General features: G+C 36.3%; 1 protein-coding gene across 1 annotated transcript in view; it reads right to left on the reverse strand.

Annotated features, from left to right (window-relative positions):
- DNAH8 (dynein axonemal heavy chain 8) overlaps positions 1-19490 on the reverse strand; it is a 336734-nt gene that overhangs the window by 248902 nt on the left and 68342 nt on the right. Inside the window, exons 17-21 of the mRNA XM_073224126.1 lie at positions 18704-18839; positions 15575-15762; positions 10736-10816; positions 10218-10334; positions 9296-9415 (exon numbers count right to left, since the gene is read on the reverse strand). Coding sequence (XP_073080227.1) covers positions 9296-9415; positions 10218-10334; positions 10736-10816; positions 15575-15762; positions 18704-18839 — 642 coding nt within the window. The remainder of the gene's footprint in view (positions 1-9295; positions 9416-10217; positions 10335-10735; positions 10817-15574; positions 15763-18703; positions 18840-19490) is intronic.

Below are 19490 nucleotides of genomic sequence, written 5' to 3' on the forward strand. Positions count from 1 at the left end.
AAAAAGAAGAACAAATGAGGCCCAAAGTCAGCAGAAGGAGGGACATAATAAAGATCAGAGAAGAAATAAATAAAATTGAGAGGAATAAAACAAGAGAAAAAATCACTGAAACCAAGACCTGGTTCTTTGAGAAAATAAACAAAATAGATAAACCCCTAGCCAGACTTATTAAGAGAAAAAGAGAATTAACACACATCAACAGAACCAGAAACGAGAAAGGAAAAATCATGACAGACCCCACAGAAATACAAAGAATCATTAGGGAATACTATGAGAAGCTATATGCTAACAAGCTGGAAAACCTAGAAGAAATGGACAACTTCCTAGAAAAATACAACCTTCCAAGACTGACCCAGAAAGAAACAGAAAATCTCAACAGACCTATTACCAGCAATGAAATTGAAGCGGTAATCAAAAAACTACCCAAGAACAAAACCCCCGAGCCAGATGGATTTACCTCAGAATTTTATCGGATATACAGAGAAGCCATAATACCCATTCTCCTTAAAATTTTCCAAAAAATAGAAGAGAAGGGAATACTTCCAGACTCATTCTATGAAGCCACCATAACCCAAATACCAAAACCTGGCAAAGACCCCACCAAAAAAGGAAACTACAGACCAATATCCCTGATGAAGGTAGATGCAAAAACACTCAAAAAAATATTAGCAAACCAAATTCAAAAATACATCAAGAGGATCATACACCATGACCAAGTGGAATTCATCCCAGGGATGCAAGGATGGTACAACATTTGAAAATTCATCAACATCATCCACCACATCAGTAAAAAGGACAAAAACCACATGATCATCTCCATAGATGCTGAAAAAGCATTCGATAAAATTCAACATCCATTCATGATAAAAACTCTCAACAAAATGGGCATAGAGGGCAAGTACCTCAACATAATAAAGGCCATATATGATAAACCCACAGCTAACGTCATACTGAACAGAGAGAGGCTGAAAGCTTTTCCTCTTAGATTGGGAACAAGACAGGGATGCCCACTCTCCCCACTGTTATTCAACATAGTACTGGAGGTCCTAGCCACGGCAATCAGACAAAACAAAGAAATACAAGGAATCCAGATAGGTAAAGAAGAAGTCAAACTGTCACTATTTGTAGATGACATGATATTGTACATAAAAAACCCTAAAGACTCCACTCCAAAACTACTAGAACTAATATCGGAATTCAGCAAAGTTGCAGGATACAAAATTAACACACAGAAATCTGTGGCTTTCCTATACACCAACAATGAACCAATAGAAAGAGAAATCAGGCAAACAACTCCATTCACAATTGCACCATAAAAAATAAAATACCTAGGAATAAACCTAACCAAAGAAGTGAAAGACCTATACCCTGAAAACTACAAGACACTCTTAAGAGAAATTAAAAGGGACACTAACAAATGGAAACTCACCCCATGCTCATGGCTGGGAAGAATTAATATCGTCAAAATGGCCATCCTACCCAAAGCAATATACAGATTTGATGCAATCCCTATCAAATTACCAGCAACATTCTTCAACGAACTAGAGTAAATAGTTCAAAAATTCATATGGAAACACCAAAGACCCCAAATAATCAAAGCAATCCTGAGAAAGAAGAATAAAGTGGGGAGGGTCTCACTCCCCAACTTCAAGCTCTACTATAAAGCCATAGTAATCAAGACAATTTGGTACTGGCACAAGAACACAGCCACAGACCAGTGGAACAGATTAGAGACTCCAGACATTAACCCAAACATATATGGTCAATTAATATTTGATAAAGGAGCCATGGACATACAATGGGGAAATGACAGTCTCTTCAACAGATGGTGCTGGCAAAACTGTACAGGTACATGTAAGAGAATGAAACTGGATCACTGTCTAACCCCATACACAAAAGTAAATTCGAAATGGATCAAAGACCTGAATGTAAGTCATGAAACTATAAACTCTTAGAAAAAAACATAGGCAAAAATCTCTTAGGCATGAACATGAGTGACTTCTTCATGAACATATCTCCACAGGCAAGGGAAACAAAAGCAAAAATGAACAAGTGGGACTATATTAAGCTGAAAAGCTTCTGTACAGCAAAAGACACTATCAATAGAACAAAAAGGTATCCTACCATATGGGAGAATATATTCATAAATGACAGATCCAATAAAGGGTTGACATCTAAAATATATAAAGAGCTCACCCACTTCAACAAACAAAAAACAAATAATCCAATTAAAAAATGGGCAGAGGAACTGAATAGACAGTTCTCCAAAAAGGAAATTCAGATGGCCAACAGACACATGAAAAGATGCTCCATATCGCTAGTCATCAGAGAAATGCAAATTAACACCACAATGAGATATCACTGCACACCAGTAAGAACTGCCACCTTCCAAAAGACAAACAACAACAAATGTTGGTGAGGTTGTGGAGAAAGGGGAACCCTCCTATACTGCCGGTGGGAATGTAAATTAGTTCAACCATTGTGGAAAGCAATATGGAGGTTCCTCAAAATGCTCAAAATAGACTTACCATTTGACCCAGGAACTCCAGTCCTAGGAATTTACCCTAAGAATGCAGCACTCCAGTTTGAAAAAGACAGATGCACCCCTATGTTTATCGCAGCACTATTTACAATAGCCAAGAATTGGAAGCAACCTAAGTGTCCATCAGTAGGTGAATGGATAAAGAAGGTGTGGTACATATACACAATGGAATATTATTCAGCCATAGAAGAAAACAAATCCTACCATTTGCAACAACATGGATGGAGCTAGAGGGTATTATGCTCAGTGAAATAAGCCAAGTGGAGAAAGACAAATACCAAACGATTTCACTCATCTGTGCAGTATAAGAACAAAGGAAAAACTGAAGGAACAAAACAGCAGCAGAATCACAGAACCCAAGAATGGACTAACAGGTACCAAAGGGAAAGGGACTGGGGAGGATGGGTGGGTAGGGAGGGATAAGTGGGGGGAAGAAGAAAGGGGATATTATGATTAGCATGCATAATATAGAGGGTGGGAGGAAGGGGAGGGCTGTGCAACACAGAGAAGTCAAGTAGTGATTCTATAACATTTTGCTATGCTGATGGACAGTGACTGTAATGGGGTTTGTGGGAGGGACCTGGTGTAGGGGAGAGCCTAGTAAACATAATATTCTTCATGTAATTGTAGATTAATGATAACAAAAAAAAGATAGAAAGAAAAGGGGGATTACTCCCTGATAGGAAAAACTAACTGCAAATCAACAATTAATACATCCTTTACATATCCTTAATTTTGATCTTTTAAAGGGTTTCAGATGATCAGCTATGGAAGTACATTTTTCTGATAATATTCCTTTCTCTTAAAAAAAAAAAGGCAGTTCCTGTGTGGTGATCTCCAATAGGTTCTTCACAATGGTATAAAGGTCATATCAAAGTGTGGGCAAAGGGTTTGTTTGTGTTTATACAGAGGATCAAAGCCTAATTTGGCTACCCAGAAAACGAATTAAGATACGATATGAAGAAGAACTTCCAGCATCAACATCCTCTGGAAGAGTCATTCCAGAAGATGATCATCAAAAAACTTCAACAAAGATCCTGGCGCTGCTGCAGTTGTAGCTGCAGCTGCATTCATCCCACCAGTTCCAATGAAGAAGGAGATATCTAAGCTGGCCTGTGCATACAGTAAAACAACAAATTTGACTGGATCTATACTGTCAGAACTCAACCAAGAATTAGGAGAAGTGCAAGTTGCAGTGCTCCAAAATCATGCGACTGTAGACTATCTACTGGTAAAAGAACATATGGGATGTGAACAGTTCCCAGGAATGTGTTGCTTTAATTTGTCTGATTTTCCTCAAACTATTCAAATTCAGTTAGACAATATCCATCATATCATTGATAAGTTTTCACAAATGCCTAGGGTACCTAACTGGTTTTCTTGGTTTCACTGGATATGGCTGGTAATTGTAGGTCTGCTTTTGTTATGTAGCTGTATTCCTATTATGTTAATGTGTGTACGCAATTTAATTAGTAGTTTGTTAAAACCTATACATGCTTATGTTACTCTACAAGAAGATATGTCAAAGAAATTATCAATCTTCCCATGTTTTCTCCCATCTGCTACTTCTATAGCTTTTCTTCTTCCTTCCTAATTACAACCCTTTAGTAGAATTCATGCCTCATATCGAAAATTACTGAGTATCATAATTCTTCCAGTGGTAAAGATACCTCAAGACAAATGCTGGGCATAGAAGCCACAGGGCATAAATCTGCAAAGAAGTAAAAAGCTAACCTTTTCAAAGAATATTGCTTCTCTCTCACTTACCAACTTTACATTTACCTGTATGGCCCCGAAAGACGACTGGTTAGCCAGAGATGGGTAAGATTCCTCAAGGGAGGAACAACCTAAGACAGGTACAGTTGCAGGGGAGACATCAGGGGAGAAATTGGGGATCAACAGAGGTGAGGCTTAAAACCTCAACCCCCTGTTTTGAGAGAAATCTTCTGCATCCGTGGATGTTTTGTTGCCCTTGTCTAGCGTGGATTAATACTTAGTCTATAGGCACAGACCTGATCATCTACATTTGCCCTCTTACAGCACTAAATTATATTTTCTACCTTTATCTTGCATCTACCTACCACTTCAGCATTTTATTAAAAAATAATAGTAATAATAAGGGAGAAATGTGAGATTCACATATAAATCAAGTATAAAAATCAAATGAATAATCATATCTGACTTGATTGTTTATAGTTCATGATGCGTGATCAAAACTGAAAGTTTCTGTGATATGACTGCCCTTGCACTGTTTACCATGTAAGAACTTATTCACTATGTAAGAACTTGTTCGTTATGCTTCAGAAGATTGGAGACTGTTGAGAATTAGGCTTGGGGTTGATTAGTGATTGTGCATTGAGTCCCCTATACAGAATTTTATTGTTGTTAACAACCATTTGATCAAAAAATATGAGAGATGCCCTCTCAAAAAAAAAAAAACAAACTTAATTGCAGCCAAAGTGAGCCCTGGGCTATGTCACGATAATCCATTCTGACAGGAAGCAGTGAGTGGAGATTCCTACTGTGAACAGAGCACATGTGAAAGGTCAGCTTTGGCCTGGAACTTCAAAACCGTTAACGTGTAAAACAGTGTGCATTAGAGCCTGGAACGGCTAACCACTGGATTAGTGGATGTCCGCTGTGTGGGTCCGATGTGCTTTTGGCAGGTAATGGTTAATTTGTAAATAGGCAATGTATTGTAACTTTCTTATTGGCCTCTTCCCAACATTTGCCAGCAGAACCCATTTTTAATTATAGTCTCAGACTATTACAGTATGAGATTTATGACAAGGTCTCATTATAACAAAGTTGCCTATTTTTTAAATAAAATAAAATTTATTTTTTTAAAAAAAGTATTAAAAGAAGGAAGGTGGCAAAGGATTTGGATAGACATCTCTCCAAAGAAAATATACAAGTGGCCAATAAGCACATGAAAAGGTGCTCATCATCAGTAGTCATCAGGGAAATGCAAATCAAAACCACAATGAGATATCACTTCACATAGTTATATATATATATATATATATATATATATATATATTCTATAACTTCACATTCATTAGGAATTTTCTCAAAATTTTAAACAGAGAAATTGAAACCCTTGTACATTGCTGATGAGAATGTAAAATGGTGCAACCACAATAGAAAAGGTTTAGTGGCTCCGCAGAAAATTAAATATAGAATTACCATATGATCCAGCAATTCCACTGTGAAGTACGTATCCAAAGGAATTGAAAGTAGGGACTCAAACAGTTAATTACACACCAATGTTCATAGCAGCATTATTCACAGTAGATAAAATGTGGTAACAACTCAAATGTCTATCAGCAGATGAATGGATTAACAAAATGTGGCATATCTCTGGAACAGAACATTACTCAGTCATCTCAGTCATAAAAAGGAATAAATTCAGATACATGCTACAAGTGGATGAACCTTGGAAACATTATGCTAAGTGAATAAGCCAGGCCCCAAAGGACAAATACTGTATGATTCCATTTTTATGAGGTACCTGGAATAGGCAAATGCATAGACAGAAAGGAGAATCGAGGTTACCAGGGACTGGTGGGAGGGAGGAAAGGAGAATCATTGCTTAACGGGTACAGAGTTTCTGATTGTAATGATAAAAATGTTCTGGAAATTAGATAGTGGTGATGGTTACACAGCGTTGTGAATGTGCTTAATGCCACTGAACTTCACACTTTAAAATGGTTGAAATGATAACTTATGTTACATATTTTTTACATAACAAAAATTTTGCAAGAAAAAATGGGCAGGGAGATGACAATAAGAAACTTAGAAGACACATCAATCAAATGCAATGTGTGAACCTGTCTGGCTCCTAATTCAAACAGACCAACTCTAAAAAGATAGTTTCTGTACAAGCCAAATATACTCACAACCTAGGACCCAGCAATTCACTTCAGGGAATATGTCCACCAAAATAAGTGCTTAAGTCCACAAAAAAACATGGCCAAGAACACGAAGTGTATTATCAAATCCATTAACCATCCAAACACCCTCTGCTGTAGAATGGATAAATTATAGTACTCATACAGTAGAATGCTATACAATAATGAGAACAAAAGAACTGCTTCACACTACTGCAAAGATGAATCTCACAGACTAATACTGAGCAAAATAAGCCAGATATAAAGACCATATGCTGCTGATTCCATTTGCATGAAGTTCAAGACAGAACAAACCAATATACAGAGATCAAAGTAAAAGGGTGATTGCTTCTGGTGACTGCCTGAGATGGAGCATGAGGGAATCATTTGTGGCGAAGTAAGTGTTGCAGATCTTCAACTTGGAGGTGGTTACAGGGGTGCCTCATATGTAAACATTCACTGAATGGTGCTTTTATGATTTGCACACTTTGCTATATATGATTATGTCTTAGCAAAAGAAAAGAAACGTGGGCTGAAAATGAAAATAACCTCAAGTTGCTGCCCTTTGGCAAGGACTGGCCAAGCTGCGGGGAGGACAGTGAGCTCTGGGGGTGGGGGGGGTGGCGCCCAGATAGCAATGGCCGTTTTTAAAGGAAAAAAAGTAAACTGAAGCCATGACGTCTCTGGGGATTTTTGGTTTCCATGAGCAAAATGCCCAAAATGGCCTTGGACCCCTCACAAGGGTAGGAGGCTGGAACTGAGAGCTACCCCTTGCCCTCCACTCCCCCACATAACATCAGGCAAATCAATGGCTATGGTCTCAAGGAAAGTTAACTATCTTGGTTGAGCCTCTGGGGTGGAGGGACAAGTTCTCCCTCAGGAGTCTACAACGACTAGCTTGCCCACACACAGGTTTAAGGCTTGAGTTTATTCCACCTTGTAGTTTTAGAAATTCTATTTTCTGGGAAACTAACATGAAGCAGTCCTGATTCAGTAAAATTCGTAGTTACCATGCAGGAGCAAATAAAAATGGACAGGTTTCAACCAAATGCACATGTGTGCATTAGGTCACAATTCAAGCTAGTAAAAACACTAAGAAACAGGCCACTCTGAGCAAAAGTTGGCAGAAGCAGCAACGAGTAGAATAATACCCTCCAATTTCTTCAGATAGTGAAATTGTTAAAAGATATATTTTAAATGTAAAAGTAAGAAATAGAATCAAAAACACAAGAAAGGTATAAGATTATATAGAAAAGAAGAGATAATTGAAAAAGAAAAAAATAAACTCAGATAAATAAATTCAGATAAATCAAAAATATGAAGTAAGAGGGTAGAGAATAGAAGGTCATCCAAATACATTGATAGTTAGAACAAATGTAAATAGACACAATTACAAAAAATGTTTTTTAAAAAAACAAGAGATTTTTCAGGGTAGATTAAAAACAATATCCAGCTAAATGTTCTTTACAAGAAAAAACTTCAGATAGGAGAATGCAGAAAGGTTGAAAATGTAAGAACAGAGAAAGATATAGCTGGAAAATAATAACATAAAAAAGCTGCTGTAAACTCTATTAACATTAAAGAAAATAAGCCTCAAGAATAAAAAAATTTAATAATGATAAAAGAAACTATATAATCATTTTAAACTTGCATGCTCTGAGAACAGGATGTTGAAATGGGTCATTTAGTGTTGTCTCCATTACAGCAAAGGTCTCTATGCTGAGAGCAAATGATTTTAAGATCCTGCCTATTACAAAAGAGGTGGTTCTTAAAAGGCAGCAGGAGAGGCCCTGGGATAGAGGGGCTCAGCCATGCCTAAGGAGTCCTGAGGCAACAGGCTGTCTGGCTACCCTAATCCCTAAAGGAAAGTAGGGTGTCCTGAGAAGCAGCAGCTGCATTTCCATAGAAAGAGGGGCAAAGGCATATATTGCCATGGGCCGGATGGAACCTCTTGAGATGGAGCCATGCCCTAGGTTGTCTTGAAAAGGACCCTGGCAAGGAGACCCAAGCCAGTAGGGCTGGCCTAGTGGAAGCACAAGGCAGGCAGGAAAAAAAGTTCAGTTCAAGGTATAAAGTAGTTTTGAGAGAAACTGTGTTATATGCTGGGCATCAAAAATGATAAGACAGAGTTCTTTTGAGCCAATGAAGGATAAATGGGTATTCAAATAATTTCAGTTCAATGAGATACTGATGAGGTTATTAGGTTTTTACCCTGTAGGACTAGATGCCATCCCCATTGAAAGATCTAAGCTGGGGGGTTTCACCATCGTATTTGGTGCCAATGTGGAGGTTGGATACAGTGGGGCCAAACATGGAGACTGAGACAATGGGTTACAACATTTACTGCTAAACTCAAAATGAGCCTTCAGGGCCTGACCAAAAAAAAAGGGTAGTAGATACAGAGAAATCCTCTGAAGCAAAAAATTTCAAGCAACATGTGAGTAAAAGGCAAAACGTGGCTAAGCATTAGACTGACTGGATTTAGGAACCGGGAGTGAGGAAAGGAGTCTAAATGACTCCCAGATCTCTAGATGAATTAAAGAGAAAGTATGTGATAGTTAAAGCCATGAGAATACATGATCTCGCCCTGGGAGCATGCACAGAGGAAGAAGAGCTACGAATCCCTGACAGAACCTCACAAGCCTCCAGCATGAGGACAAGGGCATTAGGAAGACAACGTCTACCTGCACGGCTGTGGGCTTGAGGTGTCGAACCCTTATAAGTCTTTGGACATGAGGATGTACAAAATAAGCTAGGATGTCTAAATGCTTCTGACACAGATTTCTACTTTTAGGTTGTAAATTACATTTTAGGTTTATGAGCCAGTGTTTCTATGATTAAGATAAAATACATGAATACATACCTCATTGAGCATCAACATATCTTCAACTTTGGTAGCACCACTTTCGGGCAAGGAAATTAACACAGTTTTGGCTATCTCCTTTAGAATTGTATTGATATGCATTTCACACAAGTCACTGATCTACCAACAAGAAAAAAATGTGGGAGAAAATTCTTCTTTCATCCAAAATGTACTTGAGTTATAACCTAATTTAGGGGGCTGTATCTGGAAACTCGCCTCCCGAGATGGCAGAATTTGGTGGAAATTTAAGGAGAGCAAAGAGAGCTTGACATGGAACTCATTTGATTGAGCAACCTCATATGTGTTACTGCCTTTCATCCTCATTGCAGTCCAGGAATCATTACTATCCCAGTTTTACAGCTAAAGAAACCAAGTGCCAGAGAAGTAAAGTAACGGTGGGGAGGGGGGTGGGGAGGAACACATGCTAGTGAAAGGCAGAGAATCATACCTAGGTTTATCTGACTCGCAAGACTTGAGTTTTGTCTATTGTACCATGTTGCCACCATAGACAGACTAGCACATCTGAAAAGATATGCTTGTTCTATGTAGGAAATGTGTCAGCAATCAATAGACAGACTCCAATTAGATGAAAGCCTCATCTAGTTAATAGTAGATGCATTATTATTAATATGTAAGCACTCCATTCTGCCATTTCCCATAGTCTACAATTATCCCATTTTCTAAACTACACTGTGGAGATGAACCATCATTTTAACATATTCAAGGCAAAGTAATTTAGAGACAAGAACAAAGCAACCCTAAATGAAGAGGTCCCAAAGCAGTTAAAGAAACAGAGCATTTTTTTAACTTAATAGATACCTTTTTAGTTAAAAGTCATACCTACTAAAGAGCTTCCAAAGACAAACTATTACTTATAAGCTGAGTATTAATGTATATAGTTTAAAAAATTTATCTGGCATACCTTCTTCAAAAATTGATTGAACATATCCAAAACTGAGTCAACTTCTTGAAAGAAGCTTTCTAGTGTTAAAGATGACCATGTTAATATTGTGAGTCCTTGTCTCAACACAAATTCCACCTAAAAAAGGAAAAAAGATAACAATTTCCATTATTAACAGGAGCATCTGCATTTATAAAAAAAGTCTTTTATTATCCAGAAATATTATAGGTTATATTTCCTTAATTATATTTCCCTGACATTTTACCTTATAAAGGTGATTTTTTGTTTTTAATAATCTCTGGCTATCCATAAGGCAATCATGGATTCTTAGAAGCTGCTCATTATTTAGATTTATTTGTTTTTCAAAGGCAACAAAACTTAGACAAGAAATCATTCTGTAGGAAAAATAGGGTTATAAAGTTGTACCAGAAAGACAGAGGGTCTAGGCAAGAGTAGATGTTCTGGAATCTATAATCTGTAGAATAGGAATCTAATTTTAAACAACAGGGAAATCATTATAAACCTTCAGCACTACTAACCTTTTCCATTTTAGGGGTCATCAGATTGACAAACACAGAAGGCACTTTCTGACATAACTCATCATGATATTGCAGAACACCCTGTTAAAAGTCAAAATGACATGTTTTATTTTAAAGCAACGTCATATTTTGATTTATACCAGATAGTTTTCATTATACCTACTTCCTCATAGTCCTGCTAAGATGGAGGCTGCTCATTTAAATGTATATTAATTTATTATGCTTTATCCTCACCAGCAAATTACCTGAGGATTCCCTTTAAGCAGTGAGTCAAATGGAGCTTTCTATATTTGCATTTTTGATGTTTATAATTTAATTGCCTTTCTACATTTATGCTATTTTAAATAGTTTGGATAGTTATCCATTCATGATGCCTGCCATTATACATTTCCCGCTTTCTGTTCCTTATCTTCTGGCATATTGAAGCATATTTATTAGATGCCACACTTGATTTCTTGGATCAAAATACATAGAGCACAATCAGAATTAATAAGTTTTTCTATTTTCTTTTAGACATTTCTTATAGATGGATCATACTGATCAATTTTTGACCACTTTGTAATTTATTGTACTGTGTGTAATGGGAGATGTGGATTTAAATTAATTCCTCCTCAAATTAATAATATTAAACTACTACAATGTTTACTCAGTAGTTTCAAAGTTAACTCCTTCCCTGCTATTCTGTTACTTGTAGTTGAACTTTTACTGTGTACTTACACTTGGCAAAGGACTTCAACTTTCATAATATCATTCAATGCTAACTAAAATCCTGCAAAATGCAACACAAGTGATATTAACCTCAATTTATAACAGTACTTTGACACTCAACCCTCCAAAGTCACAATTAGCCAGTAGAAAAAAACTAGGGCTTTTGATGTTGAAGCCAAAATTTCCACAATGCCAACATTTCTGGAAATTTTTTTCCTTAATAACAATTAAATACTATTTTGGTAAGAGCTAAAACTATTAAACTATTAGGAGAAAGCATATGCATAAATCTTCCTGACCTTGGATTAGGTAAAGATTTCTTAGCTATGACATTAAAAACAAGGGAAAAATTAAAGATGGATAAAGTGGTCTTCACAAAAATTTAAAATGTGCTTCAGAAGACACAATCAAGAAAATGAAAAGATAATCTGTAGAGCAGGAGAAAAATATTTACAAATCATATATCTGATAAGGGATTTGTATCCAGAATGTATGAAGAATTCTTACCTCTCAATAATACAAAGACAAATAGCTCAATTTAAAAATGGGCAAAGGATTTGATTAGACATTCCTCCAAACATCTACAAGGAGCCAATATGCACATGAAAAGATGCTCAACCTCATTAGCCATGAGGAAAGTACAAATCAAAACCTTATTGAAATACCACTTCACATCCAAATGATGTCCAAATGAAAAAGACAGATAATAATAAGTATTGACAAGAATGACAAGAATTGGAACCCTCACACACTGCTGGTGGGAATAAAAAAATGCAGCCTCTCTTTTTTTTTTTTAATGAAAGGGTGACACATATGACAGATGTGGAGACCAGAAAATTCATCAAGACCTGGATTTTCAGTCTGACTCTTACGAAGCAGTTGTTTGCTTCTTGTTTCTATTTCAAAGTGATACAAGGGCTCTGTGTAAACAAAAGCATTCTACATAACTTGTTCTAATACTACTCAGTGACAAGGAAGAGTTTGTATATTTTTGGTCCACTCTGCAACTAGTTCGATGAGTACTTATAGCCCTATCAGTGTAGGCAAACCCATGTGCTTAGAGAGATTAAGTGTTTCTGGTGGGAATATAAGGTAATGAAGCCTCTTCATTTATTTTTTTAAGATATTAACAGAACATGTATTTATTTATTTTTTTAATTATTAAATGCTTACCTCAACTAGTGTAGTTATGGTCAACATAGAAAGATGTTACAGAACTATTGATTATATTCTCTATGTTGTACTTTCATTCCAGTGACTAATTTATGTTATTATTAAGATTTTATGCATTTTTAACCCCTTCACCTATTTAATCCGCCTACCCCAATGCTTCCTCCATGGTAATCACCAGTCACTTCTCAGTATTTATGAGTCTATTGCTGTTGTTTTGTTTTGTTTTAGATTCCACAAATAAGTGAAATCATATGGTATTTGTATTTTCTGCCTAGCTTATTTCACTTAGTATAATATCCTCTAGGTCAAAGTTGTTGAAAACGCAGAACTTCTTTCTTTTCCATGGCTGAATAATATTCCACTGTATATATGTACCACATCTCTTTATCCATTCATCTATTAATGGACACTTCAGTTAAGTGCAACCTCTTAAAAAACAAAGTGTGTCAGTTATTTGTAAGATTGAACACAGAATTACCACATTTCTGAAACCCAGCAATCTCACTCTCAGGTGTATCTCCAAGAGAATGAAAACATCTATCCACACAAAAGCTTGTATACAGTTGTCAATGGCAGCATTATTTCTAACAGCCAAAAAGTGAAAACAACCCAAAAGTCCAACAACTGATGAATGAATAACTAAAACATGGTATAACCACATAAGGGAATATTACTTGGCCATAAAAAAGAATCCAGTCACAAACACTACATATTTCATGGTTTTACTTGTATGAAATGTCCAGGATAGGCAAATCTAAAGAGACAGAAAGTATACTAGTGGTTGCTAGAGGAAGGTATGAGAAAAGAGACAGGAGAAAATGGGTAGTGACTGCTAATGGAAGTGGGATTCCTTTTGGGGTTGATGAAAAGGTTACAAAATTGTGGTGATGGCTGTGCAACTTTGTGAATATACTAAAACCACTGAATTATACACTTTAAGTGGGTGAATTCTATGGTATATGAATCATAGCTCAATAAAGTTGTTATTTTTAATAACTGGGGAATCTCTATTCTAATACTCTGGTTTTTATTGTTGTTGCTCCATTTTATCCCACAATATTGACAAATCATTTTTTACTTATTTCATTTTATAGTCTTCCTACTTTATTAATTTGTATTTTAATAGTAAACTTAGGGTTAAATACATTATATAATGTAATGCACTTAATATATAAAATTATTATAGTAATAATATTTTTAAAAATTTGCTATTCATCATTGTCATTATCCAGAAGTCTAAATCTGATGTCTGATCATATTTTCACTTTAAGTTTTCCAACTCCAATCTTTTCTTTTGTTTGCATCTCAGTATGTTAATACTATCAAGAATCCACAAGTGAACAGGATAAAGGGCACAAAAATAAACCCATATATATGGTCAATTCATTTACAAAGGGGCAAAAGTACACAAAGGAGCCAAAAATATACAACGGTAAAAAGAGAGTCTGCTCAAAAAATGGTGTTAGGAAAACTGGACAGCCACATGCAAAAGAATGAAACTGGACACCTATATTATGCCATACACAAAGATCAACTCAAATGAATTAAGGACTTAAATTTCAGGCCTGAAATTATAAAACTCCAAGAAGAAAACATAGGGTATAAGCTCCTTGACTTCAGGCTTGGCAACAATTTTTTGGATTCAACACCAAAAGCACAAGCAACAAGAGCAAAAATAAACAACTGGGACTATATCAAACTAAAAAGCTTCAGCACAACAAAGGAAACCATCAACAAAATGAAAAGGCAACCTACAGAATGGGAGAGAATATTTACAAATCATGTATCTGATGAAGGGTTAATATTAAAAATATATAAAGAACTCACAGACCTAAATAGCAAAACAACATACACAAAAATCAAATTAAAATGTGGGCAGGAGAACTAAACTGAGCAGGTATTTTTTCAACAAAGACATACAAATGGCCAACAAGTACATGAAAAAGTGCTCAACATCACTAATCATCAGGGAAATGCAAATCAAAACAATGAGATACTGCCTGACACCTGTTAGAATGGCTATCATCAAAAAGGAAAGAAATAACAAGTGTTGGCAAGGGTGTGGTGAAAGGGAACTCTTGTGCACTGTTGGTGGGAATTGGTGCAGCCACTATGGAAAACAGTATGGAGGTTCCTGAAAAAATTAAAGAAAGAACTACCATATAACCCAGCAATCCCACTTCTGGATATGAATCAAAAGAAATGAAATCAGGATCTCAAAGATATACTGTACTCCCATGTTCACTGCAGCATTATTTACAATAACCAAGATACAGAAACAACACAGTGTCCATCAATGGATGAATTGTTAATTAACGAGGATAGATACACACACTGCAATATTATTCAGCCATGAGAAAGAATGACATCCTGCCATTTGTAACAACATGGATGGAACTTGAGGGCACTGGTGAAATAAGTCAGAGAAAGGCAAATAGTGTATGATATCACTTATACGTGGAATCTAAAAAAGCTAAACCCATAAAAATGAAGAGGAGAAAAGTGACTGCCATGGGCAGGGGGAGAGGGGAAATAGGGAGAGGTTAGTAAAAGGGTACAAACTTATAGGTATAAAAGATGAATAAGGTCTGAGGATCTAATGTATAATGTGGTGACTATAGTTGATAACTGTATAATCTACTTGAAATTTGCTAAGAGAGTAGAACTTAAATGCTCTCACCAAAAAAAGTTTTATATATACTTATATAATTATGTTGGATGATAATATGTGTTGATTAACTAGATGGGAGGAATCCTTTCACAATGTACACTTTAAATAACTGACAATTTTGCGATTATACTGCAGTAAAGCTGAAAAAATAAAAAGAATTAACATAGTAACAAATTTCTCCTCACTGCCACATAAGAATGAACCATTGTAGTGATATATTTTTCTTTACCCCCACAAAAAAACTCGTTCAAAAATAATTCTAATATATAATCTATAATTTATTTTACCTGTAAATACAATTTGTCTCCTTTCAATTTGCTTTCCAATTTTAGCAACTTTTTTGCCTGTTCTGGTATTTCGAGCTTCATTTTTATCATGCATTTAGTTTCCCGAACAACTGTCAGAATTTGGGGATCAAAATTAACCAGCAACTTCCCTGTTTTTGGATGTCGTACAAAAAGTGTGGCTTGTAAAGCTACAAACAAATGATTGTTGACATTAGTTACTCTGGATTTCTTTTCTGCTTCCAGCATTGTATGAATGCCTTTCTCCCATACTAGACTACTGACTTCTTAAAAGCAGACAAGTTTTGGCCATCCCAGGTGCTAAGGCACAGTATTTGACACATGGTCAGCACTTAAAACTTAGATAAATGAATGCAGAGTATGTGCAAAGCCATAAAATAAGTTCCAGAGAGATAAAAATAGACCAAAAACAGATGGCCTTTGTGCTATGAACAGCAATACTTCTCTGAGTGTGTCTAAGAGAGCTTAATACAATGTTAGCTTATTTTTATACATTGTGATTTATCCCCTGGGAAATAACTAGAAGATCTGCACAACTACAAAATGTGAAACGCCTCATACAACAGATCCTTTTCCACACCTAACCCAAGGTTTATCCAAAGTAAGTCTCCATCATCAATGTCTGATAACTAGGCTCAATATTGGTAAGAAATAGTCATCATAATTGTGTTGTGAACTCTTAGAATATAGAGGAGCGTTTTTTTTACACCACATCTAAACTAGCACATGAACATCATTCACATAAATAGGCATTTTCAGATATGCTTGCTATTAGGAATTAAAATACATAATCCGAAACAGTTCATACTGAGTAGCCTTAGATTATTTGTTGTTATTTCTAATAACATGAATTATTTCTAGAGGGATAACAATAACACACTAACAGATGTGTATGTGCTAGCGTAAGTTACATCTTATATTAACAAACACTACTAACATGAGAATTTCACATGTATCTTCCAAGCCTCTCATTACTTCACAGAATGTGGCTGCATCAAATTAAAATTTTTTAATTAAAAATAAAATTTAAGAATAAAATATTCTGTATATCCCCATGAAGTTAGTTGACTTTAACTCATTAGATAAAATTAGTCTTGATGTGGTTCCAAATGATGCCGATTTCTTGAGGATTTCAACTAAAAATTTTACCCAGTTCATTTGGAATCTTTTAAAAATTGAACTAGAAGTCATTTATTCTCCAAGTAAATTCCAAAATAATCTTTGAATATTGATCCAATGGAATCTGTCTTCCTTAAGGCTGTACTGAGCTTTCTTGAAAGGAAAAAGTGGTCAGCAAGACCATTAAGAACAATGACAGCCAGGAAATCTGCTCCAGGACTAAGCAAATATTTCATTGCATGCAGATCATTATCAGAGAATTTTATGCAATGGGGATACAAGGTCCCCAGTTATTATTCTGAGTTCTTATATAGTTAAATTCAGTCACAGCAATATAACAAGAAGACTTCCAGAGCAATTCATTCCCACTGCACTGTGTTCACATGGAAGGCAGATATGAGTCCTGGCTCTGCCACTTGCAGCTGCACGATCTTTGGCAAGGCACTTAACCTCTCAGTACCTCAGTTTCCTCATCTATAAAATGAGGATAATAGTCCTCGTAGGGCTGTCATGAGAATTACAGGGAGTTGTATATGTAAAGTGCTTAGACAAGGTCTGGCACATGGTAAGCACTGTATAAATGTTATCTATGGCTGTTACTTAAAGGACTCAAAAATGAAACAGATGGAGAGAGTATCCTTGGTAGGGGAGATAAGACAGATCTATAAAGCAATAAGTGTCACGAGAAAGAACTGCAGATAAAGTGTGTGGAGGACTTTAGAGGAGGAAGACATTCTTTTCTGCCAGGAAGAATAAGGAAGCTTTGTGAAACAGTGACTCTTAAATTTGTTTTTGAAAGTGCCCAGATAAGAGGTAAAACCAGCAGGACAAAAAAGGTAGAAAAGTGCATGGTACTGTAGAAGCAAAATATCACACACTCCATTTTTCAGGTGTTACACTGCCTCTTTTGCCCTTTTCCAGAATGTCATTAAGCTTCTTTTGATGCTCCTTTGAGAGTGTTGTTCTATTGGCAGGCTTTCATTAGGATCCAGAGGGTCCCACCATATGCATTAGCCAGAAACAGCTGGCCTGTGAGAAGTGGCCTATTAAAGGCTTAACAAAGGTGCCAGCTAGGGAGAACACCCCATGGGGCTGGGGTCCAGTCCTTGAGAATGCAGGCATCCAGTGAATCAATGACCTATATGTAGTCCTGTGTCCCCAGCTGGTAAAATATATGGGCCTGGAATGAAGAGGCAGAGGGACTACTCCCAGCGATTGAACCGCAGAATCTGAGCTTTGTGTCCCTGCAGTTCTGTGCTCTGCTGAAACAGAGACCCTGATGTGAGAGGGAGAAACCTTTCTACCAGGGAACACAGTCAGCATTCCACCAAGGTTATGGACAAGATGGGACAAAACAGGAACCTGAACTGGCCAACAATTGAGCCCACACAGTAATAATACCCCAGATGGGCTTCAAACCATCCATCCCTGCCTCACACTTAACGCTGCCCGAGCCTTGGCACCCCTCAAGGTACTTAGTTACAGTCCTAATATTCTTAATTTATTGGAGCTCAAAATTGAGTTAAATTCAGTTATAGAAAAATAAAGGAAGGAAGAGAGAAAGAGAAAAATAGAGGAAGGAGGGATGAAGGAAGAGGACAGGGAGAAAGGGAAGGAGGAAGACAAGCTAGCCGCAATCCTTCCTTCCCTAACCGAGACTGAAATTCGAATCTTTGACATGATAAAACGGAGTATGAAACCTTTCCTAAGTCTATGGTGAAATACCTATAAACAGTCTTAGTATTTATTTTCAAATACTGTTTTTCATGGGGAAACTATAATCTTAAGTATATCAACTTTAAGGACATGACAATTTTTGCTTATGAAATCAGAATATTATTAACAAAGAAATAAATAATTGTATCATCCCATATCTAAATCTAACCACCTTAAGATTACATAAAAGAGACATAAAAAATTCTCCATAACCATGAACTCATTCAAAACCACCTACCACCCCTCTATAGAATCAATGCATATTCTTATACACACCATACTGTAACTGTGAGATCTCTCTGACCCAGGCTGTGTGATAGACCACCTCAAATTCCACCAGAACATACGAAATTTTGTTATACTGACGAATGATGGCTTTACCTTCCACACTTGACAGAATTTCTGAGTTTTTCTGTTTTTAGGGAGAAAAGAAAGATTTATGTTCAAAAGACTGCTGATTGCTTTCAAGTCCAAATCATAAAGCTGTTGATATTTAAAAGGACATCAAACAATTATGTTACCAATTCAGACTTTGCCTCAGAATAAAACAGAGATAAGGAAAGCCATATAAGCTAGAGATGGAAGTAGGGGAACATTACCAGCAGAAAGGGAAAGCTGGAAAAGGAAGTAAGGGACTTAAAAAGAGAGGTCTTTGGCCTTAGAGCCAGGCCCAGGCATGGAGGCTCTCTACGTTCAATTCTGTGTTCCTCCCCACTTTTCTAGACAAGATACAACTGACTGATAGTCCCTGAATTGTGAATATGAGGGCAAGTTCCTACATTTCAGCACTAAAAAAAAGTAACTGTATATCAAAGAACAAAAAACAGATTTTTTCATGTAAAAATTGGAAGTTTTATATTTTGAATCACAGATGTCAAAAACGGCAATCTCTGCTCTGCCACTACAGAGTCCATCAGCAATCGAGTCCCCATTCTGGCTTCTTTTCTAAGGCCAGGGTTTTAATTTTTTATTGTTATTATTGAGAAAAGTAAAATAAGTAATAGCAGCCAGACAGAAACAATAAAAACTTAATATTTAATAGTTCTTAAATAATAAAATAAAA

Source organism: Manis javanica, chromosome 16 (genome assembly GCF_040802235.1).
Source record: "Manis javanica isolate MJ-LG chromosome 16, MJ_LKY, whole genome shotgun sequence".
NCBI classification, from domain to species: Eukaryota; Metazoa; Chordata; class Mammalia; order Pholidota; family Manidae; genus Manis; species Manis javanica.